Here is an 18,476-nt window from a genome sequence, read left to right as displayed (position 1 = left end):
GCAGGAGGGAGAAGCCAGGCACACTGGGATTGAGACAAAGTCCTACTCAGCTCTCACATCCTTTCCTGGAATTATGGGAGAGGATTGTGTGTGTGTGCGTGTGTGTGTGTGCATGTGTGTGTGCATGGCTAGGGGGCAGGTCTGGGGAAGAGTTGGGGCCCTCAAGGCTTCTATTTCCCTCAGTTGGTCTCTACAGCATTGAACATTAGCCCCCACCCCAACAAGAAGAAAAGCACCAAGCAGGGAGGAGAGGGGTTTAGATTTGTGCCTTTCTTTATTGTTAGCACTTTCTCTGAGTCGATGGCGCCTCTTCTGGGTTGTATCTACTACTTGGAGCTCTTGCTTTTACTCTTTTCTCCATATTTCTCATGCAGTGCTTTCTGCAAGTTCATGTTCATAGCGTTTTTCTGGTGCCACCGTCCTGCAGAGAGCAGGGCAGAAGCTAGCACAGATCACATAGAGGACCTCTGGAGTGCCCAGGCCCCAGGGGTGACCCATATCTCTCTTCCAGGACCACCCCAGGGCTCTCTCTGCTCTTCTGGTTTCTCTCTGGATCTTGAAGCCTACACATCCTGCCCAATTAGGGGAGTGACTCCCTCCCATACCCCCAGCTCCCCACATACCGAGATCATCCGTCTTCCTGCCATGCCAGTGCTCCATGTCCCTCACTGATTTCTCAATCACCTCTGGGGTGTAAGAGGCCTTCATGAGGCTCTTCGTCTCCCTGGGGGCCCCTGTGGAACCCCACGAAGAAATCCCCCAAAGTCCCAAGTCAATGCAAGTCAGGTGCTCTAGAGTTCATACCTGGATGTCAGTTTCCCCTATGGATGATGGATTGTGGGAGGTTAGGGGACTGGGGAGGGTAAGGCAGAGGAAAGTATGCCTGGGCTTAAACCCCAGCTCCATCTTTTGTGGACAGTGTGGCCTCAGACAAGTTTTAACTTCTCAGAACTTTGGTCTCTTCATCTATCCAAAGGAATAAAATGACCTTGCATGGGGAAGATTACATTATTGGAAATTCATTGAAGCATAAGGCATGTGACAATTAATACCTCTATTTTCAGAAAATTTATCTCTATGTGTAAAGTTAAAATACACACAAGGAAATAAGTTACCATGATCAAGAGTCAGCTGAAACATCAAACAGAGGACCAAATCCAAAAAGATAGCAAGAATTTGGATAATCCATTACAGAATATAAAAGAAGTATAATATATTTAATGTTTGGAGTCATGAAAGAGAATAAAAGTATAAGCAAAGAATAAGAAAGTGCCCAGAAAGAACAGATCAGTAAAAGAAGCAAATGAAATTTCAAAAAATGAAACATAGAATAATTGAAAATTCAATGAATAATAAGAGGTCTGTTATTTGCTTTGAAATAATTGGGGTGGGGTGGATAGGTGAGTGGGAGAAAAGATAAAACAAGATTGGCCATAAATCAATAATTGTTGAAGCTGAGTGAAGAGTGAAACACCTATTCATTAAACTATTCTCTCTACTTTTCTCTAAGTTTGAAAATTGACAATATAACATTTAAAAACAAATGCAATGAACAGGTAAAACAGCAGATTAGATACAGCTAAGAAAAATAGTCAACTGGAAGATATATCTGAAGAAATTAACTAGGATTCAGCACAGAGGAGGGGAAAAGATGTAGAAAATATAAAAAAGCTGTTAAACAAAGGCTGAATGAGAAGACCTAACATATGTCTAATTGGAGTTCTGAAGGGAAAACTGAGGAAAATGGGAAAAGGTGATATTTGAAAAAATAATGGCAGGAATTTTTTTCCAGAATTGACGAATATCTAAGGATATGAATCATTAGATTCAAGAATCATAATTCCCTAATCAGCATAAGTCAAAAGAATTTCTTACCTAGGTGTATCCAAGTAAAATTTAGAATACTGGAGACAAAGAAATCTATCTTAGAAGTAGTCATAGAGAAAGAACAGATTACGTTCGAAGAATAACAATGAGTTTGATTAACCATCAAAGCCGAAGAAAATAAATTAATATAATCAAAATGTTGACAGTAAATAATCAACAATCTAAGACTATTTAAAATAACTGTCTTCCAAGAATGAGAATGAAATCAAGATTTTTCTGAGCCTAAAATTTACCAACAACAGAATCTAACCCCCCAAAATCTTCTAAACAACATACTTCAGAAAGGAAAAATGTGATCCTATTAGAAAGATCTGAGATACCAGAAATAGTGGGCAAAGGAAGTGGAAACCTTGAGTGAACCTAAATATACATCAATTATAAAAACAGTATCAATGTCTAATTTACAGGGTAAAATGACGATGACAATGATAGCTAACCATTTTTAAAGGTTTACCATGTGCTAAGCACACAGTTCTCAGAGCTTTACAGAACTTACTCATTGAATTTTCTCAACAACACTAAGAAGTAGGTATGATTATCATTGCCATCTTACTGTTGAAGTCACTGAAACACAGAAAGGTTAGTAAGCCACTTGTCTAAAGTCACACAGTTGGTACGTGAAAGACGTAGGACTCAAACCCAGACCCTGTGTCTCCAGAATCCATGGTTTAGACTATTTCGTTTATGTAGAATTAAACTAATAACATGTAAGCTGAGACAGTGGTGGGGAGAATAAAGTGGACGCCTTCCAATGTCCTTATATTAGTCAGGAAAACTTAAATATCTTGATTAACTTTAGAGTTTGTTAACTATGCATGTAAAAACATCAAAGGTAACCACTAAAAGAATAAAAAAAGGACAAAAATTACACTGAGGCAAAAAGAAAGCTCACTTGAATCCAAAATAAGTAAAGGAAGGAGAAAAAAAGCAAAATAGAAAAGGCGGCACAAATAGAAAACACAAAATAAGGTCATAGAAATGAATCCAAATATACCAATAATTAGAATAAATATACATGGACTAAGCCCATTGGTTAAAAAACAGATGATTAGACTATAGAATAAATTTCCAGATATATATTATTTAAATCATAGTTAAAACAAAAAGACACACAGGGAGGACAAACATGGCAATACAGAAAAAGATACAGTAAGCAAATATTAACCAAAAGCAATCTGGTCTTGTATTAAATTATCAGACAAAAGAGACTGTAAGGCAAAGGCACTATGAGAAATAAAAATGACTACAAATCATTCAGGTGATGTAATAAATTTAAACTTGCTGCATTAGAATAATCTCAAAATAGGCACAGCAAAATTGACAGAGTTGCAAGGAGAAATTGACACATCTGCTATTAGTGGAAAAGATTGAAAAGTACATCATTTAATAATTAATAAATCAAGCAAAGAATATTAACAAGGAATTAGAAGATTTATATAGAAATAATTAGCAAGCCTGCTCTGTTAGACAAACACAGAATCCTGAGCCCAAGAGATTATTTTCAAACACATTGATCATCTACAAAAATGGACCATCTCTTGGTCTACAAAGCAAGTCTTTACAATTTCAAAGGACTGAAATCATTGCAAGCTATGTTCTCTAATGAGGATGCCATCAAGCTATAAATCCCCATTTTTAAGGCAGTTTTTAGTGTGTTTGGCATGTATGCGTTTACATACTTACATAACATAATGTTAAGTTAGAAATTTGGACTGAAGCCCTAAACATGGTATCAGATATCCAAGCGAGGTGTGAAGCAGACTTCTCCAGATGGAAATGTAAAGTAGGCATCTAAAAATCCACCCAAACACTTACCTGTATATAACGGTCAGGTTGGGGAAAACTGGCCAGGATGTTTTAAGCGGATTTCTTGTATTTTTATGAGCTGAGTCGCGAAGGTGGTGCCTGCCTCTCACATTAAATCTAATTAAAGAGACTTCAGGAAGGCCACTTGAGGAGCTCGATATATAGCCCAAGAGCTTGGGGGACACCAAGGTTTGAAGCAAAAGGCATTGGATTGGAATGGCAGGGCAAAGAGAGTACACAGGCCAGCCATACGTATTTCTACAAGTACAGGGGTGGCCGACTGTTTCTGTGGACCAGGTGTGTGATAGTGGAGAGAGGACCGGCCTTGGAGCTATTTTAAATCCTACCGCTGATCTGATGCTCCTCACCCATGTCCCTGCTTCTACTGTCTCCGCTGTGCTCTGTCTCAGCTCAACCACCAGATGGATCCTTTGAAACATTACATCATTCGTCTGTACAGAATCGTACAATGACTCCCAGTAAAAAGGCCAGGACGAGCCAGCACCCTCACATGGTTCTCCTCCAACTGCTCTTCCCCCAGAAATCCACAGCATGACCTGTTCCCCCTCCGGTAGGTCTTTATTCAGATGTCACCTGCTCTGCGAGGTCTACCCTGACCAGTCTATTTAACAACGGGGCTAACACTATAAAGAAAAGAAAAGGGGTTGTTGACAAAAGTCAGGTGAAGCAGCTGGGAGAAGGAAGGGGCAGCTTCCCAGTTTCCTGTAAAGCCTTACCTGAATCTGGGAGGTGACACACACTGACTTATTACTGTTCTTTAAACTGCACGCAGAGGCTTTATACATTCTTCTACATGGGTGGTAGTTTTCACAATTAAAAAAGAGAATGCTTCTACACTGGTTTAAATACAGGGATACAAGTTTGGTTTCATATTAGGACATCAGTTAATATTATTTACCACGTCAACAGATCAAAGGAAAAAAATCATGTGATCATCTAAATAACTGCTGTATAAATAAATGGTCACTACAACTCAAAACCCATTCATAATTTTTAAAACATTAATGTGCACACTAAGAATAAAAAGGACCCTCCTTAATCTGATAAAAGAGATCTTCCAAACTGTTTCCATTATACGTATTATATTTAATGGTATAATGTTCGACTCACGAAGGATATCTGCTTTCCCTGCTCACACGCCTCATTGTCCGGGACAAGTCAGCTAGGACAGATGGCACAAAGGTGGGAAGAGCTCGTGGTTAATAATGTGAACTCAGGCCCCAAGCTGCAAGGGTTCAAATTCCAACTCTGATCATTCTTAGCTGTGTGGCCTTAAGTAAGTTATTTAACCTTTCCATGCCTTAATTTTTCTCTACCTAAAATAAATGGGAATTGTAGCACTTACTGCATAAGTTTCTTGTGAAAATTAAAATATTTATAAAGTAGGGCAGTGCCTGGCACATGTTACATGCTATGTATAAGTATAGCCATTATTATTAAAAAGAAGCTCCAAAGATTCTACAGACAAATTATTGAAATGAATCAGTGAGCTAAGTAAGGCTCCTGAATATAGCATTAATGTACAAAAATTAAAATTGTCTCTGTATGTACAAGCAGCAAAGTTAGAAAATGTAATTTTTAAAGAGATACCACTTGGCAATGAGCAGCAGAAAAAGAGATTCTTCTAAACAAATATAACAAAAAGCTGCATAATCTTTATAGAAAAGATTTCAAAATGTTATTGACAGATATTGAAGATTTAAATGAATGAAGCTGAATACCATATTCGTGGGTTGGAAAATTCATTATCGTAAAACTGACCACTGTCCCTAAGGTGAACTGTAGCTTCAATGTACTGCCAATCAAAATCCCAAGAGGGTTTTTCATGGAAACTGAGAAGCTGAATCTAGAATTTATATGAAGAGTAAAGGACCTAGAATAGCCAAGACATTTGCTGCTGGGGTTGGGGGATGGGGGTTACTTAAGTAGGTATCAGACTACTTATAATAGCTTGATAATTAAAGGTGTAATATTAGACCAATGGGCAGAATAGAGAGCCTGGAAACTGATCTGTGTTCATACGAAACTTGGTGGATACCAGTGGTACCACTGCAGGACATTGGGGGAAAACCTGGGACTATTCAATGAAAGAGACTGAGACAATTAGTAATCCACAAGGAGGAATTGAAAATGACCGTTTCACTCGAAAAACAGAAATCAACTCCAGGTGGATTAAAGGCTTAAATGTGAAAAGCAAAACTAAATATTTTAGAAGATTATATAGAAAAGATTATCTGTATGACTCAGCATGGCATAGGATTTCTTCAACCCACTCTTCCTGGAACTCTATCTCAGTAAATAGCAATTCCATTCTTCCATTTGTTCAGGTTAAAAACCTTGACATCAACTTTAATTCCTTTCTCTCACATCCCCCAAATCCATTTATTAGCCTATTCTGTAGGCCCTGCTTCACACAAATACCCAGAATCCTACTACATCAGGCCACCTTCACCATTACCTCCCTGGGCTACCATATTGCATGATGGTGCCCTCAAGAGTTGTGCAATGCACTCGCCCTGCTCCCTAGACCAAGCCACCACCATCTGTCCCACCTGGATTTTTGCAGTCACCTCCTCACTATTTTCCCTGTTTCTGTCCCAGTTCCGCCACATCTATTCTCAACACAGCAACTGGAGCAATTCTTTAACCTAAGTCAGACAATGCCGTCCTGCTTAAAGACCCTCCCTGTGCTTCCCACCTCACTTAGAGAACTTGCATGGCCTTCTCCATCTAGCCTGTTTCTTGTCTGATTTCTCTCTCTCCCTTCTGCCCAACCACAGGAGCCTCACCACCCGGGAACGTCGAGTGCAGAGGCTAACCTGGATGGGTGGAAATGGAGAGTAGGCACAGGTGAGGCACACCGACAACAATGTCTTAATTCCCAGTGCTTGTCAATTTCTGGAGTGTAATTACTACTATGGCCAATTGTAAGACAGCACTGTGATACCAATCAATCAATCCAGAAAAATGTAACCATCGACTCTTATGAGCTGGTACGACACACAGTTGTGTTTAACAGGCTAGATGACAGGTACATAGATTTTTTTTTATAGTCTGCTTTTACATTTATGTAGACATCCATATAAAGTTGTAAGAACTATTGCATGATAAACATTGAAATGACAAGTAGAAGGCCAATTCCTGAGGCCCAGAACAGAGGACAAGCTGAGCTGTATTCTCTCTTCCCTCCCCCAGCACCACCCCTTCTCTCCAAGCTCAAAGAAAAACGCAGGCAGTTTAGAGGCAGAAGAAAAACCTGGATCTGAGCTTCAGATCTACCTTCTACTACCATAAAGTCCTGGGCAAATTGTTTTCGACCCGTCTGTGAAATGGAGCTAATGTTCCCTCCTTACCCCCATGACAAACAGGTCTGACCCACAGGACACTGTCCATGTTGGAGTCTCCAACCCACCCTTTTCCCCAGGTGGTGCCATCACCAGGCTCTAGGAATGAAAAATACCCCCTTGCCCGCTACTGAGCCCTCACTGCATGCTACAGGCCAAGCGTTTTCATGCGGTGTTTCAGAGAGTCCTGCCAACAACCCAGCAAGGGCCATCTTACCATATTGTCCCCATTGTATGAAAAAGGTGACTGAGGCTCAGAGAAGTTAAGGATCCTGCCTGAGGCCACACCCAGTGAATGGCTGAGCTGGGCTTTGAACCAGAAACCTAACGTCACTGAGACCAAAGATGCCCAGGCCAGGCGTGCCTGGGTCTCCTCCTGGCAGAGTAGGACACCAGAGGTGTTCAGGAAAGATAGGGGCTGACTGCCAACTGGGATGGGTCATCTGCACAATGAGGACAGACTTGCCAGGGAACTGGGCTTTTCCAGCACTCGGCACAGGGCCTGGCAAAGAAAAGACCTTTGATGGACATGAGATGAGTGTCCCAAGAGATGTATCCTAGGGTCTTATCCATAGAGGTTTAGGAAGGAGTGGACACCCCATAGGCCCAGTGCCTTGGGGACCATGGGTATTCACAGCCCCCACCCTTGTCCTTTGACTTGACCTTGAAACAAGTTTGACCGCATGTTGTAGCCCAGATTGTAGTAGTCTGAGAAGGTGGAGGTGATTTCCACAGAACTCTGTGTCCTGCTGGGCCACGAGCTTGCCCTCTTCTGACCCTCGAAGACTTCACCAATGGCCTTTCGAGCCTGAGTGGGAATGGGCAGAGAAGAGACAGGGGATAGAAAAACAGGATCAAGCCGCATATCTCCGCTTTCACTCCCCGCCCTCTGACCGTGCTCTCACTACCCTTAGCCTTTCAACCAACCCCATGGCTGAGGAGCTGGAATGGCTGAAGGCTCCTCCTCTCTCTCACCCCGCTCCGTGTCCCACCTGGGCTAGGGGCATCAGCGATAATAGTCGTTATAAACCTCCTCCTGTATTGAGCACCTACTGTGTACCTCATTGGGAGAGGTCTTTCTAAGGTGTTTTACAGACGAGGGGCCTGGGGCTCAGAGCAGGGCTCCTCTGTTCACACAGCTGGTGAGCCACAAAGCCTGGCTTGCCTACTAGAACCGAGGAATCACACTAGTCAGTTCTAGGTGGCTCCTTCGATTGCATCGAGGCAAATTCCGTCCTTGTACCAATGGGGACACTGAGGGCCCAGAATTATTGAGCCCAGGCCTGGGAGCCAGGAGACCTGGCTTTGTTCTCTCTGGGCCTCTTAGAAGAGAGAAATGATCCCTTGCCAAGGCCGAGAGGGGCTGGGAGAGCGAGCGACCACACAGCCAAGTTCAAACTGGGATCAGATGCTGCTCGTGCAGCGGGACATTCAGGACTGTGGTCTCCCAGACCAGCCGGTGGGTGGGCTCACTGCTCCTTAAGGGGACAGCGTAGCAGGGGACCCGGCCCACAACCTTGTGATCCTGGCTCCTGCACGTGTTCAGTGTGACCTGAGCAGATTATCTCACTTCTTTGAGCCTTGGTGTTACCATCGGTTAAAAGGGAAGCAATAACTCCTGCCCAGTCTACTGCACAATGCAGTTGCTATAAGGGTTGAGAAGGTGGTTTTGAAAATGTGTCTCAGTCAGCCAGAGCAGGAAGAATCCTTACTATTGGGCCAGAAACGGCAGATGAGTTTTATCTCAACTTTCAGTTGATCAGTAATGACTGCCTAGAATTATCAGGTGGGGAAAAGTGCCGGCTTTGATTAGTGATGTCTGCCATGGTGGAGGCTAGGAGAGTTATGGTACACATGCCATGCACTTGCCAGCCTGATCTAGTCCAACTGCCTCACTTTGGAGAGATGAAGTCCAGAGAGGGGAAGTAACTTATTCAAAGTCACCCAGCATTCAGGGCAGAGCCAGGATTCAAACCCAAGTCTTCTGATTCCCAGTCAATACTGTGCATCTATTCAATGCTGTCTTTCGATGTGTGGGGGTTAAAAGCATCTGATTCAAACACAAGACTTATAACTGCCAAGTCATTAAAGTCCAGGGCTCCAGAATCTGCTGGCCCTCATCTGTTTGCATCCTCGTTTTACACAAAATTGCGCTTAAGTCTTCCTAAACGTTGGGCTCCTTATGCGTAAGACGAGGGTACTAGCACCTTCCTCATTGGGAAGACGAAGTCAGTTGGTATATGTAAAGAGTTACACAGTGCACAGAGCCTAGCACATGGCAAGGGGGTGATATTATTACAGGGACTGTACTCTCAAGAGCAGGGTCCTATGGGGTCCTCAGGATAAGTCTCCGTGCATAACCCTCCTGCCGCCCTTCGCCTTCTGTGCTGACACCTGCTCCTCAGAGACCAGCTGGTCCACCACGTTGCTCCCAAACTTGTGGCGAATGTTCTCAGGAATGATGCTGTCCCTCTGGCCCTGGGCCCCCCCGGTGGGGCTTTCCTTCAGTCCCTGGCACGGCTGAGCCTCCTCTCGGAAGGTGGCCCTGCTCTCTGTTGAGGAGGGTCTGCAGTCCCCGTTCTTCAGGGACCCAGGCCGTGGAGCCATCCCAAGGGAGTCCCTGCTGCCAGCCGTCGGGGGTGGACACCGGCCCCCGTCCAGGAGGGCGTGCCCCATGGGGCTGCCCCTGGGGCTGCCTCCCCGGTGCAGGGACGGCTGTGGGGAGCCTGGGGCCTGGTACTTGAACTTGGAGGCATCCGAGGGGCTGTGGGCAGTTCTCCGGGGGTCCATGTCCTGCTGGCCTCCCTTGTCCAGATGGACCCTGGTCACAGCAGTTGTACCTGAACAGGAGGAAGAGAGATGGAGGGAGAGAAGGAGACAGACAAATGCAGAGAGTGGAAGGCAGGAAGGGAGACAGCCGTGGGGGTGGGGAGGGGGGACGGACACAGAGCTCCAGAGATCCAGAGCAGAAAAAGGGGTGGGAATAGAGAAGTCACGGGAGCCAGGCGCATGGGTGAGAAATTGGGAGGGAAACAAAGAGAGAGAAAGTTCAGCTGCTAAGCCTCCCACAGGACACAGCCATCCACATGGTTTTTGATAGCCCATGCCTGCCCATCCTTGAGGCCTAGCTGTGTGACCTTAAGCAAGGAATGTGACTCCTCTGTGCTTTACTGTCTCTGACTCCATTTGGTTAGTTCTCTTTCCCACCTAAACCCCCTCCTCCCCCAGGAATCCAGTGAAGAAGCCAGCAGTCCTGGAAGCTGGCACAAGGCATTACTTGGCTTGGTCCAGTCACAAGCCTAGAAAGGACCAGGGCTGGATCTGGGGCTTTGTCTTTGTTCCCTATTTAGAGCTGCTCCCCTAACCTTCACTTCCTTCCTCTATTCTCTGGGCTCATCGGGGAGTGTCATCCCATCCATATCCGCTGCTCTCTCACGGCACCACTTCCACCTGCATTGCTGCCCCTGACTCCCAGTCTGAGGGGGTTTCCTGCTCCCTCCCGGTCTCCTTCTCATCCTCACTCCCATCCCTGCCTCCAGCCAAAGAAACTGCTGCTTCTTCCCTCCTGCGCCCTGGGATGTCCCACCTCCCAGCATTTGCCCCGGCTGGCTCTGCTATCTAGAAGGTCACCCCCTCCTTTTCCCTAAATCAAAATTGTACCATTCCCTTCAGTGCAGCCCCACCCGGAAGTCCTCCATGACACCCACCCCAAGCTGCGGGGCCACCTCCCTCTTCTCAACTTTACAATTCAGCCCCCAATATGCTCTACGTATGTCTCATGACCCAGAGTTTTCACTTTCTCCGTCATTGTGAGCTACAAACCATCTTGTTTCCCCCCTCCTAGATGGGGGCCATTGAGGTGGGGTCCATGGGGAAGTCAGTCCAGGGCCTCCCACAGCACCCCCCTAGAGAGCCCTGTGCCTCCAAGATATAGGTGAAGCCCATCGGTGAGTGAGGGAATGTCACCTCATAGGGTGATCTGATAGGAATTCCTAACTGGAAAGGTCGTGGTGGGCCTATAACTTCTTTAGTAAAAGGTTTTATGCCAGCCCTGTCCATGGTTCTCATGTATCTAGGTTAACACACCTTTCTAATACCAGAATACCCCTCACAGGGGATATTAACCCTCAAGAGAGCACATAATCTTGTTAACTATCCTGTAATCCAATCCTCGCCTTGCTTTTTCCCACCTCCATGTAATCTTCCTATGTTCCCTCCTTAATTTCGAACGCATAAAAGAAGCTGCAAAACTATTATTCTCCAGAGTATTTGAGATCTTGCTTCCCAGCAGATGTCATCAGTTTTGCCTCAAATAAACTCCTAAAAATCCCTCTACAGGTTTGGACCTTTCTTATGTCAACAGGAATGAGAAGGTGGTTGCAGAGGTGTGAGACCCAGAGTCACGCGGCACCTCATCGAGTCTAGGATGAGACCAGACAGACTCCCTCCCTGGGTCTGGGTTCTGCCCCAAGAAGCTGGCAGCTAGGTAGGTAGGCAAAGGGGTGCCTCTGGGGGAAACGAAGGCTTCTAGGATGGGGACTTCTCAAAAGAGTGGAGGCAGAGAGCTTGAAGAGAACCCAGCACTCACTTGCTCAACCAAGGCCCCTCCTCCTGCTCATGAAAGACTAGGCCTAAAGCAGGGATGGGCTCCTCCTGGGGTCCCCCAGCATTCAGGGCTCAGTTCCAGGGCAGTGCTCCCTCTTTCTTCCAGGCTGCACTCCTGCTGACTCCTCTCAGTACATTCTGTGGAATTGCCTGCTTGCCCTCGGCCAGTCCTTTGGGGTTATGAGTGTTTTAATGGCCAGGACCGTATTTGTATCCCCCCGACTCAGAGAACCAATATACTGTGTTTCCCCCAAAATAAGACCTAGCCAGACAATCAACCCTAATGCATATTTTGGAGCAAAAATTAATATAAGACCCAGTATTATATTATATTATATTATATTATATTATATTATATTATATTATATTATATTATATTATATTATATTATAAGACCCGGTCTTATATTATAGTAAAATAAGACCGGGTCTTATATTAATTTTTGCTTCCAAAAAAACACATTAGAGCTGATTGTCTGGCTAGGTCTTATTTTCAGGGAAACACGGTATTCACCAATTCAGGTGTGTGGCAGGTGCTGTGCCAGGCACTGAGGACACATGGTGAGTTAAGGCTTCTTAACTAGGCTTCTCTCCCCCACTTAGGCTAGGCCCGTTCTCTTCCCTGAGAACATATCACTAATAAACCCTGCTTGCATATTAATCAGCTTGCTGACCTTTGATTCTTCACTGAAAGAAGAACTGAGAATCCCGTAACACTTGGGCCACACCACTCTCTGGGCTTGGCTCACTCATGACCAACGTGTACCTCTCACCCACAGAGCCTGGCCTCCCCATCCCTCACTCCACTGTGTTCTCTCACAGCCGGCCCTTCTGGCTGTGGATGAAGAAAGGGGTTCAATGGGAAGTAACCTTACAGGGTGATCTGATCTTAAATTTCTAACTGGTCATGCCCCAGGCATATGACTTCTTTAGTAAAGGGCTTACTTTTGCCTTAAGCAGCCTGTCCATTGTTTCTGAGCATCTAAGTTCACACACCTTTGAAATGCCCCCTTTCAGACCCCTCCTTCTCAGGCATAACCACCCTCAAGAGAGCCAATGATCTTAACTACCCTGTACTCTACTATCGTCTTACTTTCTCCCATGTTCATACCCCCATCATTTTCCTTACTGCCTTCCTTACTCTCAAATGCATATAAGAAACTGCAAAACTGTTAATCTCCAGAGCATTGCAGTTCTTGCTCCCCAGCATAAGTCATCAGTCTGGTTCACATAACTCTTACAAAAATTCTCTACAAGTTTAGATGTTTTTTACATGGACCCGGTGCATACAACGGGCTGACATGTCCCCTCTGAGCCCTGACGAGGGGCAATGTGGCAGTCATAATTCCCAGGCCGGGCAGATGTGAGGGGCTTGGCAGTATTCCTTTCCCTCCCTTTTGCATTCCCGTCTTCAAACAGAATGCCCAGAGGAGGTCAGTGCCACACAGAGGGTCTGGAAGCGGGAGCAAGATTGAGAGACACAGAAAGTGTTGTTCCTGCTGCCCCAGGGAGAGTCTCCAGAAGCCCTGGGTGTGCACTGAGTGTCCCCGGCCAGCATGTCTCTGGTCAGCCCCTCCTACTTGCTCGATGGCCCAGATCCATGGACTCTTGCTCCAAGCTTAGTTCTGTAAACAAGGAAACACTGCGTCGTCTCAGATGACACGGAGGCTTCTAAATGGGGATTAGCCAAGAGCAGAACAGGGAGCCCTGCGGACATCTGCCCAGCCCCTGACCAGAGGTCTTTCCATGCGGCCTCCAGTGCGCTCTGGCATTCAAGGTGCCCCCTGTTCCATCCACCCACCACCCCTGGCACTGGGCCTGCCTCCTGGAGCCCTGTAGGCTCACCCCTTTCTGGAAATCCCTGATCACCACCCCTCACCACCACCACACACACACACCAGTGGCTCAAAGGCCTTTCTCAAGCAGCCCGGGGATCTGGGTTCATCTTCTTCCTCCCCTTCTGTACCACTCAACACTCCCCTGCTGTGGGTACAGAGCCCCGAGCCCCGCAGCCTGGTGACTATTTGCTTCCTGGAAAATAGGATTTTGGTCCATTTTACCAGCTGGTCCTTGGCCAACGTGGAGGGGAGCCGAGAACAGGAACCCACTTTGGTGTAACCTCAGTCTTCTCTCCCCAGACAGGCCTTTGGGACAATTCTGGCATCTTGAAAAGCATCTGCACCTTTCAGATTTGTGTTCCTTTTTCCTAGGTGATCTTTTTCTTATTCGTCATCTCTTATCACAGGTGTTTTTTTAAGGTTTTTGTGGATTTTGGAATATATTATAAATAAGATCACACAATTTATTGTATAATGATGTTTAGTCCCTAGACCTCAGTGGTAAGTACCTTTGTAAAAAGGGAAGCATAAAAGCAGCCAGTCAGAGCTGGAAGGGAGCTTTGAGATGAGCTAATCCAACCCCTTCATTTTGTTGATAAAAAAAACTGAGTTCCAGAGAGGCAGACTGATTTGTCTTAGGTCAGCAGCAAGTTGTTAAGCTGGTAAGCTCACGTCAGTTTAAGAACTGGATTAATGTGTTCTCCTGAAAAGTCACCAAGCAAAACACCCAGTTAATGTTGACACTTAATAACTGTTTGGTGATTGTGTAGCTTCTGCTATGGCTGCCAGGGATCCGGACGCCCTGGTATTCACATACTGCACAAAACACCCTCTTGAGTATGGACTGGCCTGAGCAACTTGCTTCTGATCAGAAGAGTATGACAAAAGTAAGAGGATGGCACTTGCAAGATTAGATGAGTGACTTCGGTCTTGTTCACACTCTTTCTCTGGCTTTCCTTGGCTTCCCGGCTCTGATGGAAGCAGCTGCCATGTTTTAAGCTGCCCTATGGAGGGGCTCAGGTGATAAAGAACCGAGCAAGTCTCTGGCTAACAGCTCATAAACAACAAAGACTCTTAGTCCAACAGGCATCAAAGAACTAAAAGAATCCTGCCACCTGAATGAGCTTGGGGGCTGAGCCTTCGTATAAGAACACAGCTCAGTGGACATATTAATTACAGCCTGTGGGAGACCATGAGCCGGAAGACCCAGCCAAGCCACACCCAGGATCCTGACACTTAGAAACTGTGAAATCATAAATGTGTCCCTTTTTGAAGCATAGTTTTACACTGTTAAGCTTTGTGGTAATTTGTTATGCAGCAATAGCTAACTAATATATATTTTGGTACCAAGGATGGGGTGCTGCGTAACAAATACCTAAAAATGTGGGAGTGGCTTTGGAACCAAGCAGTGGATGGAACCGGGAAGGATTTTAAGAAACATGACAGAAAAAGCCTATATTGCCTTAAACAGACTATTAGTAGGAATATGGAGTTGGAGGGCGCTGCCCCTGGAGGCAACAAAGGAAGTGAGAGAAATGTTATTAGAACCTGGAAAAATGTCCTTGTTATGGAGTGACAGAAACTTAGCATCGCTGTCACTGCCAGTTTTGTGGAACACGGAGCATGTGACTAACTGGGTGCTCTAGCTAAGGAGAGGTCCAAGCAAAGTACTGAAGGTGCCTCCTGGTTTCTTCGTGCTGCTTGTAGTGAAGTGTAAGAGGAGAGAGAGAAACGGAAGGAAGGACTGTTAAAGAAACAGGAGGCAGGACTTAGTCGTTTTAGAAATTCTCATCCTCTTCAGATGCCAAAAGATGCTAAAATTAAGAGATGGCTTCAGAGCATGATATCCGGAAACTGTAGCCAAGGGTGGGACTGTACAACCTTTTGTTAAAACCTTGAAAGGATCAGAATATTATCCAGTCACACATTGGGTCCTTAAAAGAGATGAAAAATATACTTCACAGATTCTCTTAATGGAATAATAGGGCCTCTTCAGAAGTTTAAAAGTGCCATCTCTTAGCTGGAGTGCCAGCGGAGGAGACTTATCTCTGGAGTGTCACAGTGTTTGAGAAAACTGTATTGGCAAAAAAACTACCAGGTTGGAGTGAAAGGGACACATATACTACAAAATGAAAATGGTGGACTCCCAAATTCTACTGGCAGATAGTAGTCTGAGAAAATTACTCTGCTGCAAACATGCACTGTATTTAAAAGGGGGTGCAGGGGGCAGAAGCAAGGACCAGAGAGCAGAAGCAAAGATTCATAGGGCAGAGCTGAGAGCCACAGAGAATTATTTGCACAGTTTGAAACCTAATAAGGATTTCAGAATTGCTACGGACCAGTGACTCCTGACTTTTGCGTTCTCCATTTTCCTCGTTTTTGAACAGGAATGTGTGCCCCTCTTATCCTATGCCTGCCACACTGTTGTATGCCAGGCGTGGTCAGGGCAGGCAGCTTATTTTCACAGGTCTACTGATGGAGAAGGACTGAACTCAAGAAAGAAACGACGCCCAAGGAATCTCATCCACACCTGGGCCTGATTTATAGGACCAGATTCTAGCTTTTAAGGTGATGCTATAATGGGATGAGACTTTTGGAGATCTTGGGAAGGGGTGAATGTAATTTGCATGTGGAAGGCCATCTGGGGCTAGAGATGGGCTATTGACATGGCTTCTGTGACCCCTGTTCCTTGCGTTCACCCACTTGAGTAATTCCACTGCACCTTCCCGTGAACCCCCCGCCCAAGTGTGGGCTGGATTTATTGACTTGCTTCTAACCAAGAGAATATGGCAAAAATGAAGGGATGCCATTTCCAAGAGGAGATTATAAAAGACTGTGACTGGGTCTTGTTCACACTCTCTGTGGCTCAGTCACTCTGATGGAATCATCTGGAGAGTCCCACAGGGCAAGAAACAAACGGTGGGCAACAACTTGTGAGGAACTGAGGCCTTCAGTTCAATGTTCCTACCCTGTGAATGGCCTTGGAAAGACAGCCTTCTCTAACCAAGCCCTGAGATGAGGCTGAAGCCTAGACAACAACTTGAGCACAGTCTGTGAGAGAACCTGAGACGAGCATCCATTGAAGCTGCATGTGTGTTCCTGACCCACAGGCACTGAGATAATAAATGCTGTTCTTTTCAGCCACTACGTGTTGGGGTGATTTGTTACGCAGTCTAGTAGATTAGCCTATCTTCACAAAGACTCAGTGAGCTGTTCAGACAGTATTAACTCACTCTCTTTACAGATGGAGAAACTGAGGCTCAGGAAAGAAATAGGACCTCTCCCAAATGGTGCTGAAACCAACCCCCACATCTTTTATCTCCTTCAAGTGAGTTTTCAGCTCCTATCCCCACTCCCCATCCCTAGCCACCCACCTAAAGTACCCACGGCAGCCCCCCCATCTGCCTCAGTGGCACCCCCAGTCTGGAGCAGCCTGGATGGGCTTGGGCAGAAGTGTGGATTCACTGCCAGTTTCTGACCTGGAGAGAGGGGCCCGAGAGATGTTGGTCAAGAAGGGAGGAAAAGGAGGTCCAGGTGCAGTCGGGGCACTCTTCACTCACAGGCAACTCTGAATGGGGAGAAAGAAGATGAAATCTGTGTTATGAGAGACTCCCGGCCCACCCTGCAAGCCTCTGCCTGACCTTGCCACTCTCTTTCATAATGTCAGAAAACACGTGAACCTCTCTGGTGTGTGCTGAAGCCCAGGAGTGTAAATCTGCACTGCACAACTGCTGGTGGAGGCCAGTGGATGGTTGCTAGGGAGCAACCCTTTCTTGCTACTCATTGGAGTTGCCATGGTGACACTATACACAGGGCTTTGTTACCTCAGAGGGCTGATAGGCCCACTCTAGGGAACAGAGGCCATGGGAAGCCAGCACTGAGAGGGCAAAATGTCCCCTGAGCACCCACCCTCTGCCAGGTTGTGTGCCAGACACAAAGGGCTCAGATGCCACTGAGTGGGAAGGAAGTTCTTGGGATTACAAAGGATTAAGCAGAGAGAGTGATTAGTTCTGTCTAGGAAAGAGGAAGGCAGGGCTCAGAGAAGGGCCATTTGATCTGGATTTTGAAGGATGTGTAGGAGTTCAACAGTTTAGAAAGGACTCAAATATTAAAAGCATGGATGTGTTTGTGAGCATATAGGTCAAAGGGAGTGGGGCGGGGAGGGAAAGATTCACCTGGAGCTATCTGAGCTGGACGTCAACGGACAGGTTGACCAAGGAGTAAAATTAGAGCAGAGGTGGGACAGTGAGGGTCTACTCTCCTCCTCTTGAAACATCAGGGCTACAGAAGATTAAATAAACTTAAGTGAGTCCGTGGTTGGTGCCAGCAGCAGCTCAGCCTTTTTTGGCTGTTGCTCAGCAGGGGTGGGATATAGGGAATGCCTCCTGCATGCCCAGCTTTTCAGGATCTCCTCAGGAGGTAGACAGCATTGTGGTTAAATTTGGGGTCCTCAGAGTCTGGGCCTGCCACTTATTCAAAGAGTGATGCTGGCCAAGTCCTTCAGCTAAACTTTCCTATGTGAAACAGTACAACCCACCTCCAAGGGTAAGCGTGAGGACTGAATGAAGGCATTTTTGTGAATGTCTAGAACATTGCCTGGCACAGAGAGCTGTCCCCTATAACTCTAAGCTAACCCCATAAGTGGTCCATCAGCAAATCCTTCAAAGTACACCAGACTCGGACCCCTTGACCATCTCCACATGTCCCCCTGGCCCCCAAACCTAACCACCACCACCTCTTGCCTGGATTAAAACACTTGACCCTTCACTGGTCTCCTGTTTTTGCTCTTGTCCCCTGGGTTAATTACCTATTGGCACATAACACAGTACAGACAAACTTTGGGGATCCTGCAGGTTCGGTTCCAGGCCACTGTAATAAAATGATCATCGTAATAAAGCCAGTCACATGAAGTTTTTGGTTTCCTAGTTATGTGTCCACTATACTGTACTCTATTAATTGCACAATAGCAATCTGTC

General features: G+C 45.8%; 1 protein-coding gene across 1 annotated transcript; it reads right to left on the bottom strand.

The window, feature by feature from the left end:
- Positions 1 to 258: 258 nt before the first annotated feature.
- Positions 259 to 10,069, bottom strand: CIMIP4 (ciliary microtubule inner protein 4; the record flags this gene model as incomplete). Its single annotated transcript, XM_081059552.1, is given in 6 exon segments — positions 259 to 421; positions 624 to 734; positions 7,722 to 7,866; positions 9,453 to 9,900; positions 9,902 to 10,027; positions 10,029 to 10,069. Coding segments are annotated over 6 exon segments (966 nt in total). The 3' UTR covers positions 259 to 326.
- Between the last annotated feature and the right edge of the window lie 8,407 nt (positions 10,070 to 18,476).

Source organism: Rhinolophus hipposideros (genome assembly GCF_964194185.1).
Source record: "Rhinolophus hipposideros genome assembly, chromosome: 9".
NCBI classification, from domain to species: domain Eukaryota; kingdom Metazoa; phylum Chordata; class Mammalia; order Chiroptera; family Rhinolophidae; genus Rhinolophus; species Rhinolophus hipposideros.
Note: the sequence above shows the minus strand (reverse complement) of the source record. Positions and strands in the feature narration are given on the sequence as shown.